The sequence below is a fragment of the Lissotriton helveticus genome, chromosome 2_1, assembly GCF_964261635.1.
Source record: "Lissotriton helveticus chromosome 2_1, aLisHel1.1, whole genome shotgun sequence".
Lineage (NCBI taxonomy): Eukaryota > Metazoa > Chordata > Amphibia > Caudata > Salamandridae > Lissotriton > Lissotriton helveticus.
The window spans coordinates 444,737,795-444,751,082 of NC_136059.1; the positions used below are offsets into that span (position 1 = coordinate 444,737,795).

The window sequence follows — 13,288 nt, forward strand, 5'->3', positions numbered from 1 at the left end:
GTGTGTGGGACTGTTAAAACACTTAGTACAACCGGGCAGTAGACCTTTGTTATGAATCCTAAAAGCTGTGGAATTATCTTTCCTTCAAAATAAAATCTATCACTGACAGCAATGCATTTCGACCAGCAGTTAAACATGCATTTTTCCCTGCATAAGCTGTTTAGTAATATTGGCAACTGTGATTCTTGTTAAACAACATGAGGCCTTTGGGTAGAAAATAGGCCTTTTACTGGACACACTCAGTATCATAATGTGAACTTCTAGGTCACTGGTATGGAACACTACGTTTTGGACTAATAGTGGACAACTCAGGTATATAAGCTCACAATGACAAAGATCTAGTTAGAAGACATGCCCAATACAGAAATACAAAGCTAGACACCACCCCAATATAATGATAAGGACCTAACAAACACATGGAATAAAGAGGAGTCTGCTAGAAGGACCGGTAAAGAGATCACACCACATCAGCCATAAATGCTAGACACCACATTTCCCAAACGTTGATTCTTGCCCTCTTTCCAGCTAAGCTATGCATCATGATGTGTAGGATGCCCTAACGGGTGCAAGTGTGGAATCTGGGCGGCCACGGATCAGGACTTTATTACCACCCAGATGCAAGAGTGCGAAGGCTTGAACAGAAGTTCTCAAGTTGATTTCTGGAAGAAACAGTTTCTCTCTCTTTGGAAGACACAGCTGGTACCAGGCCATTTTAGTTTTACTGGCCTTTGTATTCCATAAGGGGAGTTTGGTATTTAGGGTAAAACCACTTAACTTTGCATTCAGTGAAAGTTGGTATTCAAAGCAGTCAAGGTGAATGTCATTGACCCAGGTTTGTACTGTTTCCTATATGTTGTTCTTGAAAACAACAGGAATTGTGACTTGGTTGGGTTGGACATCTAGGTCTGGATCATGGGCAGACAGTGCTTGAGGCATTGGATGTCTGAAGCAGAGTAAACTTCCAGGTACAGTTGTTTCATCGGCGTATGGTGAATCTTGATGCTGCAACCTGGGGCTGGCATCTAAAACAAAGGCATCCCAATATACAAAAGGAACCTGGGTAATCATTAGTCTGTGCAACAATAGTTCACCAAGGTCTCATTCAATATACATGTATAAGAACCTTTTCAGCAAACACCTCTTGATTCAATACAATTAATGTAGTTTACACAGTGACCGTCACATCTCTATTAATATTGCACAGATGCCAGCCACCAGATCAACTAGACTCAATATGGTGGAGGAATGGAGGGGTGCTGTCCCATGTTTCGAATTTAAACGTCTTACATTGTTACTATGTCTGTTCATCATTATTTCCTTTTCTCTTCATCATTAGTCACTGCAGAAATGTGGTAGGAGCCTAAGATGGTATGTGGCTCGATTTTCTAGACCTTTACTCACTACTAGAACATCTACCAGTGCCAATGCTGCACTGCACAAAAGGACAGCAGTGCCAGGTGAGCAGCCCCGCCCTCTGCCCACCCTAAAAAGGGTTAGGGGAGATGAAGGTGTCTGCGGACACAGTGACCCTCTACTTTTGTAAATTCTGTATATCTCTGGCAGGCTGAAGATAAGCAATCCAGCAGACAGCCCAATGACCTCGCGCTATGTTTGTGTTAACAAGGAGCTTAACAAGAACAGTATGGCTTGTGTGTTTGTTTTGGTGACAAAGGCCACATTTTGATAGTCTCCTCTTAATATGCAACAATTCCTTTTGCCATTTTTGATTTCCTGAGAGGTGAAACATTCAGACCTGTATACTCATTTTACTGTGTCTAGTTTGTTTACAAAATAAAGGAAAAGCACAAGTAAACATTCTAAAAAGACCCAAAAGAGCAAATAGCTCTGAGTATATGCATACACGTAGGTTGTTCTGTAAATTGAGGTTAAAATAAATGAACTAAAAAGGTTTTTGAATAAAACGTTTCAGTTTTCTAGCGACTATACAACTACAAGTGAGCTCTAAGTTTTATACTAACATAAAAAATAGCAGAGCATGTTTATCAGGAAATTTTAAGGACAGAGGAAGGATGAAATCTTTTTTGGGTGAGCCAAATCTGTCTGGGTGTCAAATTAGAAGAGGTTGTGTGCCCTGAATCGGCGCTCACGGGTGTTGTTTTCTTTCTGGTGTTCTCTCTTTCTGACGTTTGCAGTCCCTCGCAGATGGAATGTTCAGTTAGATTTGCCAGAATATTAGCATGTCAGGTGATACACAGCTCTCTCCAGCATATGCATAACCTGCTGCCCCATACAGTGCTGTTTCACTGAGAGGTTGTGGAACCCGTTTGGTTCCTTTCAACTGTCCTCAAGCACCCTGCCTCTGCGTAAAACGGATGCTTCTCACAGCAGGCAGTGCTGGCTCCAAGCAGGAGTACTCACAATGTGGACACAGTGAAGCGTGACATTTTTGGCCCTGCCAGTCATTAACCTTTCTAAAGAAGCAATTAGTGACAGACAAAGGACAAGCCCAGCATAGAAACGTCCTCACCTGAACAACTGAAACTGTAGTCCAACCCCTCACCCTAGCATCTGCCAAATACCAGTGTTCAAGAAGACACTATTCAGCAGCCCTTGCTAACTAAGTAAATGGAATTGCTAAAAATAGCCCTGCATCCTCCTCAATTCTTTGCTTGAGTCTCCACTGTGTGGGAATAGGAATGTAGGCAATACACTTTTACTCACCCACATTTTATGCCATTCCATAACCATGGGCATCCAAATTAGCTCCCACTACGCTTTTGAAAATAATACTTCTAGCCAAACTTTAAGAGTTAACATCAAAAGGCATCGGCTTCAGCATTTGTATAAGTTACTCTTCGATGTTCACTTACATTGCCCCTATACTCTCTCACATTTCAACTATCATGGAGTTACTGCTACCTTTGAGTGCAGGTCGAATCTCTTCAGATTTCTCTATATATAGGGCCAGCCAATACTTTACGGCTCCAGCCCTGGAGCTGATCAGCTGTTCTTGCTGAAGGGGTAGCCTCTCAGGGGAGAGAATATTTGCCCGGTATTAGTGCTTACCAAAACGTACTTAATCTAGTACTGCCTCGCCTAATGTTTTGCATCCTCAAAGTGCATGCCACTACAAAAAAACATTCTTTATATTCTCTATTATTGTATTTCTTCACATTGCCCATTCCTCATTTCAAATATCACAACCTATCCTTTAAAAGTCATGCCCTGCAACCAGACAGTAACTAACCTCATGTTGCTCATCTATTAGGACCACCAAACGCGCATACATTCACTTACCTCTTCTCCCACTAAAGATGACAGAACTCCTATCAATTTAATCTACCACATAGAAACTAGAGTAAATGTATGGAATGGTTTTCTTAAGACCACAAGACTAACCATCAATAATCAGTGAGAAAAAATACTTTGACCTTTGATTCTGGATTAGCGTGCTGCCCAGCATAAAGTGCTTAGATGCCTCGTCATGGGTAGTAAGTGTTATATAAATGCAATTACAAGACAGTACCATGCAATACAATATATAACCATCCTGGCCCACACTAATACTAATACCATAACACCGACTGATCACACAATCAATTGTAGGGCTTACAGGCTGCATAATAGTTTCATTAAAGTGCTCGATACTTTTAAGCTCTCGTAAGACAAAACTATCATGGGCCATGCCCTCTGCCCACTAGCGTCCCAGTCCACAGCAATAAGCCATAATCATCAAAAGAACAGGCACGGACCAGCTGAAGATATCTGTCATATGGTGCTGGCCAAGGGAGTATTTTAATGTAGTCTACATCTGCATGCCCTGACGAGCTATTACTGCTTGTTGACATCTCACAATGACAAGCAGATATGGGATGATATTAAAGTCTATCCTAGCAGATCTCTTCATCATTTCTCCATCAAATCATTGCCTGCTCAGGACCATAAACTCTAAACAAAATATCTTCGAATGGACAACCCAGTGGGGTAACCAGCTAAGGAGACTAGGCTCATAAACAACACCATAAGAAGACCTGCACACAGCTCAAAGCTTGCAGCTTACTGGAAAACAAACTGCGCACCTGTCTCTGACTTCTTGATCCATCACACTAAGTGTTGCATCCTAGAACATAATAACAGTGCCGCAGTCGTGATCACACAGGACATGGAAACACTACCCAAATAGAATCAAAACAAAGATAGCACAATTCCAATCAAACACCCTATACAGTGAAGCGTGCTACCCATATAGGCAAGCACTTCAACGTAAGTGCTAAATAACTTTTGCAGTACCGTACAATGGGCCTGAACTTCCTGGCGTCACTAGGATTTCATCTCCCATTATAAGCCTAACACATTGAACATCCGCGGTCATGCTGCGCATCTGCAGACCTATTGAGGAACATAGGTGACTGGGTGCATAGGGGCTCATTACCTCCTACTTACGACTCAACCACAGTTCCCAAACACCTGAATGAAAGCAATCCAATTGCAACCTGAGAGTCCTCTGGCATTCGAGCATCCGAACTGCCCTTTTAGGTGTTCCTAATCAATCAATCAATACACTTGTGGAGCGCACTACTCACCCGTGAGGGTCTCAAGGCGCTGGGGGGGGGGGAGGGGGAGTGCCGCTACTGCTCAAAGAGCCAGGTCTTGAGGTGTTTCCTGAATGTGAGGTGGTCCTGGGTCAGACGTAGGTGGGCGCGGAGGGAGTTCCACGTCTTGGCCGCCAGGTAGGAGAATGATCTTCCTCCGGCGGTGGTTCTGCAGATCCGTAGGAAGGTGGCGAGGGCGAGGCTGGCGGAGCGAAGTTTGCATGTTGGAGTGTAGAACGTGAGGCGGTTGTTGAGGTATTCGGGGCCTATGTCGTGAAGCGCTTTGTGTGCGTCGGTGAGGAGCCTGAACGTGAGACTTTTGCTGACGGGGAGCCAGTGCAGGTCTCTCAGGTGGGCTGATATGTGACTGTGGCGGGGGATGTCGAAGATGAGTCGTGCGGATGCGTTGGAGTCTTTTCTGAAGTTTGATTGTGGTTCCTGCGTATAGAGCGTTCCAGTAGTCTAGTCGAGCCTGGGTGACTGTCTTTCTAGTTCCGGTAGGGATCCACCGGAAGATCTTACGGAGCATGCGCAGGGTGTTGAAGCATGAAGATGAGATAGCGTTGACTTGCTTGGTCATCGTGAGAGAAGTCAAGGATGAATCCCAGGTTGCGTGCGTGGTCAGTGGGTGTCAGTGCGATGCCCAGTTTTGTGGGCCACCAGGAGTCGTCCCAGGCGGATGGGGATGGTCCGAGGATGAGGACCTCCATCTTGTCCGAGTTCAATTTCAGACTGCAGAGTTTCATCCATTCAGCGACGTTTTTCATTCCTTTCTGGAGGTTGAGTTTGGCGCTGGCTGGGTCTTTGGTGAGGGAGAGTATCAGCTGGGTGTCGTCGGCGTATGAGATGATGTTAAAGTTGTGTTTGCGTGCGATGGTGGCGAGGGGGCTCATGTAGATATTGAAGAGGGTTGGGCTGAGCGATGAGCCTTGGGGTACGCCGCAGATTATCTCGGTGGCCGCGGAGCGAAAGGGAGGTAGGCGGACTCGCTGGGTTCTGTCGTAGAGGAACGAGGTGATCCAGTCCAGGGCTTTGCCTTGGATCCCGGCGTCGTGGAGGCGGGTTATTAGGGTGCGATGGCAGACTGTATCAAAAGCGGCTGAGATTTCTAGGAGGATGAGGGCGGTGGTTTCCCCGTTGTCGAGTAGGGTCCTGATGTCGTCGGTGGCTGGGATGAGGGCGATGAGAAGCCTATTTCTCAAATTCTTCAGCATATCCATTTAACGTCAACTTTTAACTCATACTAGGCAATTTCTTGACATCCTTTTAACATCATATGCGCCACAATATCCCAGCCTGCACCAAGCCACTGAAACAAGATCCTCGCAGCAGTCATATACAACATTTAACAGACCCTGATAAAAAGTTACCAGCATTGCCAATTATACCATAATGGGGCATCAATTCACCATTGAGCTAGGCATCTTAGGATAAAACGGCTAAAGTCCTACTAGAAAGCACCCTTCACTTCTTAAATCAAACATACTTTCAAAGAAGCCCTTTCATCCTGTTGACATATTGTCTCTCTAGACTAGATGAATCAAGAGGAGTTGCTGTGGGAATCTCCAGCCCCAACTTCGAGACAACTTTCCCACAAACGTCTGCTCTAGAACTGACATTAAGAGATACAAAGGTCCTCCATTTCCCCTCAGCCTCTACCAACCATTCTTCGCGCACACTCAGTCTCATCGCTCATTTGTCCCCAGGACCGTGTGCTTTTTTTTAGACTACAAAAAATAAATGCTAGTTTTTCCCACAAAAACAGATAATTTGTGCAAAAAAATTAAAATAACAGTTCTGTTTAAAGGAGTAAATGATTTTTTTTAACTCACAAGCTAGGTGGTAACGGATGCATGTTCGTGAATTAAGAAACTCTGCACTGCATCTTGCTTGGCCTGTGTTAATCTTGAACATGAGAAAGATGTGTGAAAAACAGCCTTAAACCTTTTTCATAAGCAAGTTTCTACACGTTGACCGGTTAAAATGTGAAACATTCCATTGTAGGATGCAAATATGGAAAATTCACATGAAACACAAAAAGTACGTCACAGGACTTTTACTACGGCTATACATTCCACACATGCAAACTATATATGGTTTAACTGCCCACAATTAATAGGAATCAGCATACATTATGCATATCTTACCGTGTAAATGCCAATTCTACAAACAGCACATGAGATCTGGATACATTCAGACATAGTCTAAAAAGATTAAGAAAAAAAGGAGGTTACCAGGAAAGGTACAAGCCGGTAACCCACTTTCACTTCATTACCGCTCGCTACATAGCTTTCTGAAACAAACTACTCCTGGTCATCATGCAGGCTGTGAAAGACTGAATACATCACATGACAGCGGTTCATTCCATTTGCTGACCTGGTTTTAACTGAACATTAGTTTGATCTAGTTCTGTATATGTTTACAATACAAAAAAAAAATCTTCATTTAAACTGAAGGTCTTATGAAAATGTTTTCTGTGTCAATAATAAATACACACCAGAACAGCAGAATAGTATTTATTATTTCGTATCCATGCTTTGTTACTTTTGTTTTTAGGTCTGGCTAAAAAAAGAGGTATTGCTCCCTCCTAGGGCTTTCATAGACAGGGGAAAAAAACACATATGCACGGGGCTACAATGGAGTGCAGTGGTATATGGCGATGCATTCATGAAACAGGCTGTTCCTTGCTGCACCATTTTTCTCTCACTTACAACAGTGCTTTAAATGGGCCGGTACTCACCGGTACTGAGTACCAGCACTTCTCTTTTTTTTCTCCCCGAGTACCAGAACTTGTTTTTGGGCACGGAGAGTACAGGTACTCCCAGAAGCAGCAGGGCTCAGGCCCTGAAGTACGGGTACGTGCAACCCAAAATCTACTGATAATGACCCATTCAGATGGAGGGTGTTTATGTGCGCCCTGCCAGGCAATGGGTAGTGTATTCCTGTGCTGGGGTGCTCCTGCAGTGATAGGTTCTAATTAGCATGAGGATGTGACCAGAATTAACTGGTTCTATGTATGATAACAATAAACTTCTGTAAATCATGGCAACTCCTCAGCCAACCACCTGTGCACCTGAATGAAAGCGACAACCTTATAACTAGGGCTCCCGGTTTTATGGTATTTATTTATTTGCCATTTACGTCTGTGTTTATCCATATTTATTTTTGGGAAAGTTTTTCTGTATTTATCCACGTTTATTTTTGCAACAAGCAAAATCCGACGGAACGACTAATATTTTTCCACATTTATTTAAAGGTACATTGAACACATGCGCTCGGTTGTTATTGGTCAACACTATACATTCATCTGAAAACTTTGCCATTTGCAGAATGTCCCAAATATGTTTAAAAATTCTATCACAAGCCATTTGTCTCAGAGCCTTGCCTTTTCTGTCATCGGCAGAGTGCCACATCATCTCCCCCACTGAACACCATACTGCCCCACTGAGAGAAACTCACACTGCCTTCACCTGCAACCCAATTGTGCCCCACCAGCGCTAAAGCTGTCCTTGGTCATCACTATGAGGATTGATGTTTTGTGTGTGCAGAAGAGAACAAGGATTTGCAATGCAATAGGTCTCGCATTTACGCTAGTTTAAGCTATTGGCATTGTAAATGACAATCCTTTTTATTTATCTGTTTTAAAAACAGAAACATAAATAAAAGGCATTGTCATTTACAATGCCAATAGCTCAAACTCAAGTAAATGCGAGACCGATTGCATTGCAAATGCTTGTTTTTTTAAGTGAGTGCTTGAAGTAGGAGACGAAAAACAGACGCAACAAAGAAAAAACTGTGAAAAAGGGTAGTAGAAGCTAATCTGTAGAAAACCAATGGCATACTCACTCACACGGTAAACGGGGCCTCTCGGCTACAGAAAGTGCTTAAACTGGAAATAAAAAAGTACAGATACTCCCATTCCAGAGTACCTGACCGGAGCCGAGAAATGACTCTCCCATTTACAAAGTATTGCTTCAAAGCAAAGGGGTGCAGTTACTCTGCCTTGAAAATAAAAGAACTGTAGGTTCTCAGTACCCGAGAGTACCTCCTGCACATTTAAAGCAGAGGCTGCATGTGTTATATGGTGGTTAATAGAGTTATCGGGCTCACTGCCATGTTCTAGTAATGCGAGTTTCAGACATTGTCCAGGCATTTTACTGTATTCCCCCCCCCTGAAGTCACGCAGTCTCTATCCTCCACCGCAGTGGTCTCAGGCTTTCCACACAGCAACCATCAGGGTGTTCATGGTGCCCCAGGATTTAACGCCCTCCCTCAAAGACACTCCCCGGAGCGAGCTGCGTTTGTTCAGTCTCAAACGGATTCGCTGACCCACTGGGAAAGCTGGTGTGCAACAATGGTGTGTATAGAGGCTCCTAATGTGACTCTGGCAGGGCCTCTTAGAAGGGGTGAAAGAACAACAAGGACTCATCAACAAGTAAATGGTCTTTTATAGACCTGTGAAGTACTCGAGTGCGGCTGGCAGCTCTGTGTGTGCCCGGGAAGCTGTCTCAGCCCGGGCTGACACCTCTTAACCCACTAGTATTTTCCCGTTTTTATATATAAATACAGATAAAGGAAAGTTTGTTTCCCGTCTGTATTTATATGTAAAAATCCGTACAAACGGAAAACCGGGAGCCCTACTTATAACATAGCTTCCCTTGCACACCTGTAAGCAATGAAAACCAGCCCAGCCCTCACAGCCCCCAAAACTTATTAAGAGTACTTGAGGCAGGGGACAAAAAATGCTACCAAACCAGCTACCAGTCAACGTGTCACCAAGACAAAATGGTGGATGTCACCTCAAAATGGCAGGTTATATACCCCACTTGGGCTACAAATGTAGCCTTCCAAATGACGCACAAACCCCTGAGCTGTAGCCGGACTGCTACACTTCCCCAAAATACCCATGGGGGAAAGCCTCACTGTGGCCGGCTGCCCCAGTTCCCAAACTCCCCAAGTGCAAAAGCAGACATTTTATATATATATATATATATATATATATATATATATATATATATATATATATATATATATATATATATATATTAATTTTTATTTTTATCCTCATTCGCCACCAATCTCACTTCACTTCGCACCCAAGATGTCTATACCATGCTTAGCAAGCTGAGAAAAGGTAGGTAATTAGTGGTGGAGACCCGCCTACAGGTACCAGGACTTACTCTGGGCTAATGAAGGAACCAAATGAGATAACACTTCCGCCAAGCTTCAGAAGCTAAGAGACATCCGCCGTAGAGCTTCCAGAGGGTAAGACTGGAAGTAAAACGACATGGCCCCAAAAGTGTTAAGGTAGCATAATTATAGGACTCCGAAAAAAAAATCTAAAAATATCTGAGCCCAGACTAAGTTGTAACAAGTCCCAAAATGCTAACTTCTTACTACAAGATCTAGCTAAATCTAGCTTAGAAATCGCAACAACTGAGTTCAGCCAGTCTGAAAAGGAGGAAGGAAAGGATTCTATCCATCTTTTGCAAATTGCTCTCCTGGCTAGCAGGATGGCATGAAAAAGGAGTGATCTAGGAGTACCCAAAAGTGTTATATTCTTATTCACCTTCCCCTCTTCTGCACAAAGCTGCCCAAGCTTAGAATACATGCACTCCCAGTCTGCCGATTGAACAGAAGCTCTACCATCCACCATGCCCCTATTCCACGGGGTGTTGCCTGCCCTCAATGCGGAAGTCAAACTCATGTACTTTATCAATCAATACCATTCATAAATAGCTCATCCACACCATCTTTCTTTGTGTTTTTGTATTTCTGGTTGTGAAGAACATAACAATACAAGTACCACAATGCAAAGGGGAAGACATTAACAGACGAAGCACTCACATAAAAAGGAAAACAGTAAGAGATGACAGACTCCCCCTTAACATGGCATGACCAGTATAGTGAGAAATTCTTAGGGAATGACCATGCCTCTGTCGCCCCTCCTTCTCCACAGACTACAGCCCCCAGTGCTCTCCTAAGGTGACACATGGCATGCATAATAACCGGCTCGTCCTGATCTATTGCCTTGCCTTTGGCATTTTGTAAAGTGCTTTAGACTGAAACAGGAGTCTTATTGAGATGAGGTTTCTAATTGAACTTTGAACTATAACTGAGGCGAGGGTCGCATGTTCAGTCTGTACCTTCAACATGTCAGATTCAGCTGTTAATATATGATACAAGCTTTAAACTTGGTATGCCACTTGGCCCTATTCCAAAAATGTTCATGTTTTTCCTGTATATTTGGTTTTGTGAAAGCAACTCTCCAGCAACCGTAGAGAGACACTTTCACATGTATATCTGGTTGTGCAATAATAGAGTGATATTGGTGCATTAATCTGTTACTAGAAGCATTTATTTACCTTATTAGTGATCTGTCTGCAACATGTTAATCCCCCCTGCTTTGTTTGTAATGGTAGAGGTCTTGACGCTGATGCTAGCTTTGGGGAGAGGTCATGTATATAGACTCAGATTAGATAGACGTAAACATATTTTTAGCCCCTTAATAAGATGTGCAGTGGGCCAGAGAACACTCTTCAATAGACTCAGGATGATGTCAGGAACCCATTGCTAGGGTACTGGTGTAATAATGGTTGAACTAAAATTATTTAGTCTACTTCAGGCAAGTATGACTTGAATTTGCACAAGAATTTAAATTGGTGCCTACTTGTTTGTTTTTTATGGTGATCTGGTGGTTTGAGCGAGAACTAGGAGTTAATGGGGTTTTATTTGCAGTGAGTTGTGTCTTGGACTTTGCCTAGTTTCACATAGGAGATGCAGTCCTGAAGTTGGGTTTGTCAGGTGTGGTTGGCAAGAAGGATGGATTACATATTTTCCTGCTTCAAGTAGTCACTTGCTATCTGTGAGGCAATCAATGCTCTTTATTGGCTAGACTTCTAGGTAAAGTTTAGCATGTTAGCCATGCTGTACTCGATTACTAGGAAGTAAACCTCGGGCCGTTCCACGTATACTTTTAAGATCATAGAGACTCAGCAATTCACAGGAATTCACTTGAAATTGATTCGGCCCATCTAGACTTTGCTGCTCTTGATCAGATAGGTAGGATAAGAACCAGTTTAGTGGGGTGTAGTTGAATCCATGATTGCTGACAGGGCTTTGATGAAGTCTCAATGTTAAACAGTGTCAAAGGCTGAATACATAAAGGGCATGTACTATGAAAAGGCAACAGTCGTCCTTGTCTGCAATGAGGAAGTCATCAACAAATTCGATGGTTCTATCTCAGTTCTCCATCTGTCAGCACTTACTGTATCTGTCCCATAACCTCTGATCGTCATGTTTTGGGGCATATTGATCGTCAGTGGAGTTTCAGTGTGGTTTGCCTGGAGGATGCTTATCAGTCAGTGCAGGAGTAGACATTACATGGTGCTCAGCAGCTCTGTGGTACTTATAGCAACCAGAAGTTTGTCGAATGTTTGTGGAGTCTGTGAGACACATGTCAGCAGTAACATCAGCACCCTTCCTTTGATCAGCATTCTCCTGATCAAAGCTGGCAACAGTTCTCATGCACTGTTGTGTTGATTTACCCAATTCAAGTTGGTAGCTATCTCTCATTCTCATAGAGCAGAGGCCAGACCCTGCCTCCAACTGTCACTGCGCAGGGCTGAAGATAAAGTTTACACTGTTGATTATATCTCAAATGACATAACTGGCAATGAAGATATTACTGTGAACACTTGACAACAGGAAATATCTCCACAATCACATTTATATGTGCAGGTCATACAATTATTTGAAGACCTAGCTTTTACCTTAGTACTCCATCCACTTATACTACCACTTCTGGAAAGTAAGGGTCTTACTTAGAGTGTAGAGTAACTGTAAATCCTAATCCAGTATGCTTAGCTTACACAATGATCTTTGATAATATCTGATATCGTTTCTATGTTTGACTTTAAACAGCAAATAGGCTTATCCTTAAGTCACGTTTGGTACTTGTGGTAATGAGCAGATTCTGGTGTGGTTGATAGAAGTATTGATTACAAAGTCAGTGATTTCCTAGATGGAAGAGTTGTAATTTTTCAGTGGTCTGTATTTCAGGTGCAAAATGGTTCTTTGAGAGGCTTAGATTGAAAAAGAGCAGGAGAGGAATTCCAGCGATAAGAAATGAAGGGTTCTTGAACAGTGTAGGCCTATTAGGACTTATTTCTTTCCCGTCATTCCTTCCTTAGATTTTGTGTCTTCGACTGATACATTTTATGCTGCAAACTGCTGAGTCAAAAACACTCAAGGACTGAGGTGAAGGTATTTAAGGATTTTATGGTGTGACGTGCATGTTGAAGGACAGGATATGGAAAAAGTATGTTGGACTGCTCATCCTTTTGCCCAGTTCTGGTCAAAGAGGTGACAAACCAATTACAGGGACTAATCAATCCCTTAGTTCACAAGAAAACGAACTGACCTATGTATGTTTGTTCAACCCTGAAATGCTCAACTGCACTGTTCCTTGTCTGGTTTACAAGGGTGGAAGGACAGCTGTGATAACTGTTGTCAATGCAAGACTCAATCAAGCTAACTTGATACAATGCAAATGTATACACAGAGAGCTCAAGTAGTAGTTCAAAACACTTATGCTTTCCACTTCTTACTTGCCAGTGCCAGCATTAGCCCAATTTAAGACTGTGTTCATGGCGCATCAGGCCTGACTGGCTCTAGCTTACCTTTTGTAAAAGACATGCTTGCTTTGCACTGGTCTTCTTGTGCGTTACCATATT

General features: G+C 43.0%; 1 protein-coding gene across 5 annotated transcripts in view; it reads right to left on the reverse strand.

Moving 5' to 3' along the window:
- ARL15 (ARF like GTPase 15) overlaps positions 1–13,288 on the reverse strand; it is a 1,581,679-nt gene that overhangs the window by 1,423,221 nt on the left and 145,170 nt on the right. For 3 of the 5 annotated variants that reach the window (XM_078675073.1, XM_078675071.1, XM_078675070.1), the window contains exon 2: positions 6,701–6,757. The exons of the other annotated variants lie outside the window; for them this stretch is intronic. In XM_078675073.1, the coding sequence (XP_078531199.1) occupies positions 6,701–6,757 (57 nt within the window). The remainder of the gene's footprint in view (positions 1–6,700; positions 6,758–13,288) is intronic. 5 annotated transcript variants of the gene reach the window in all.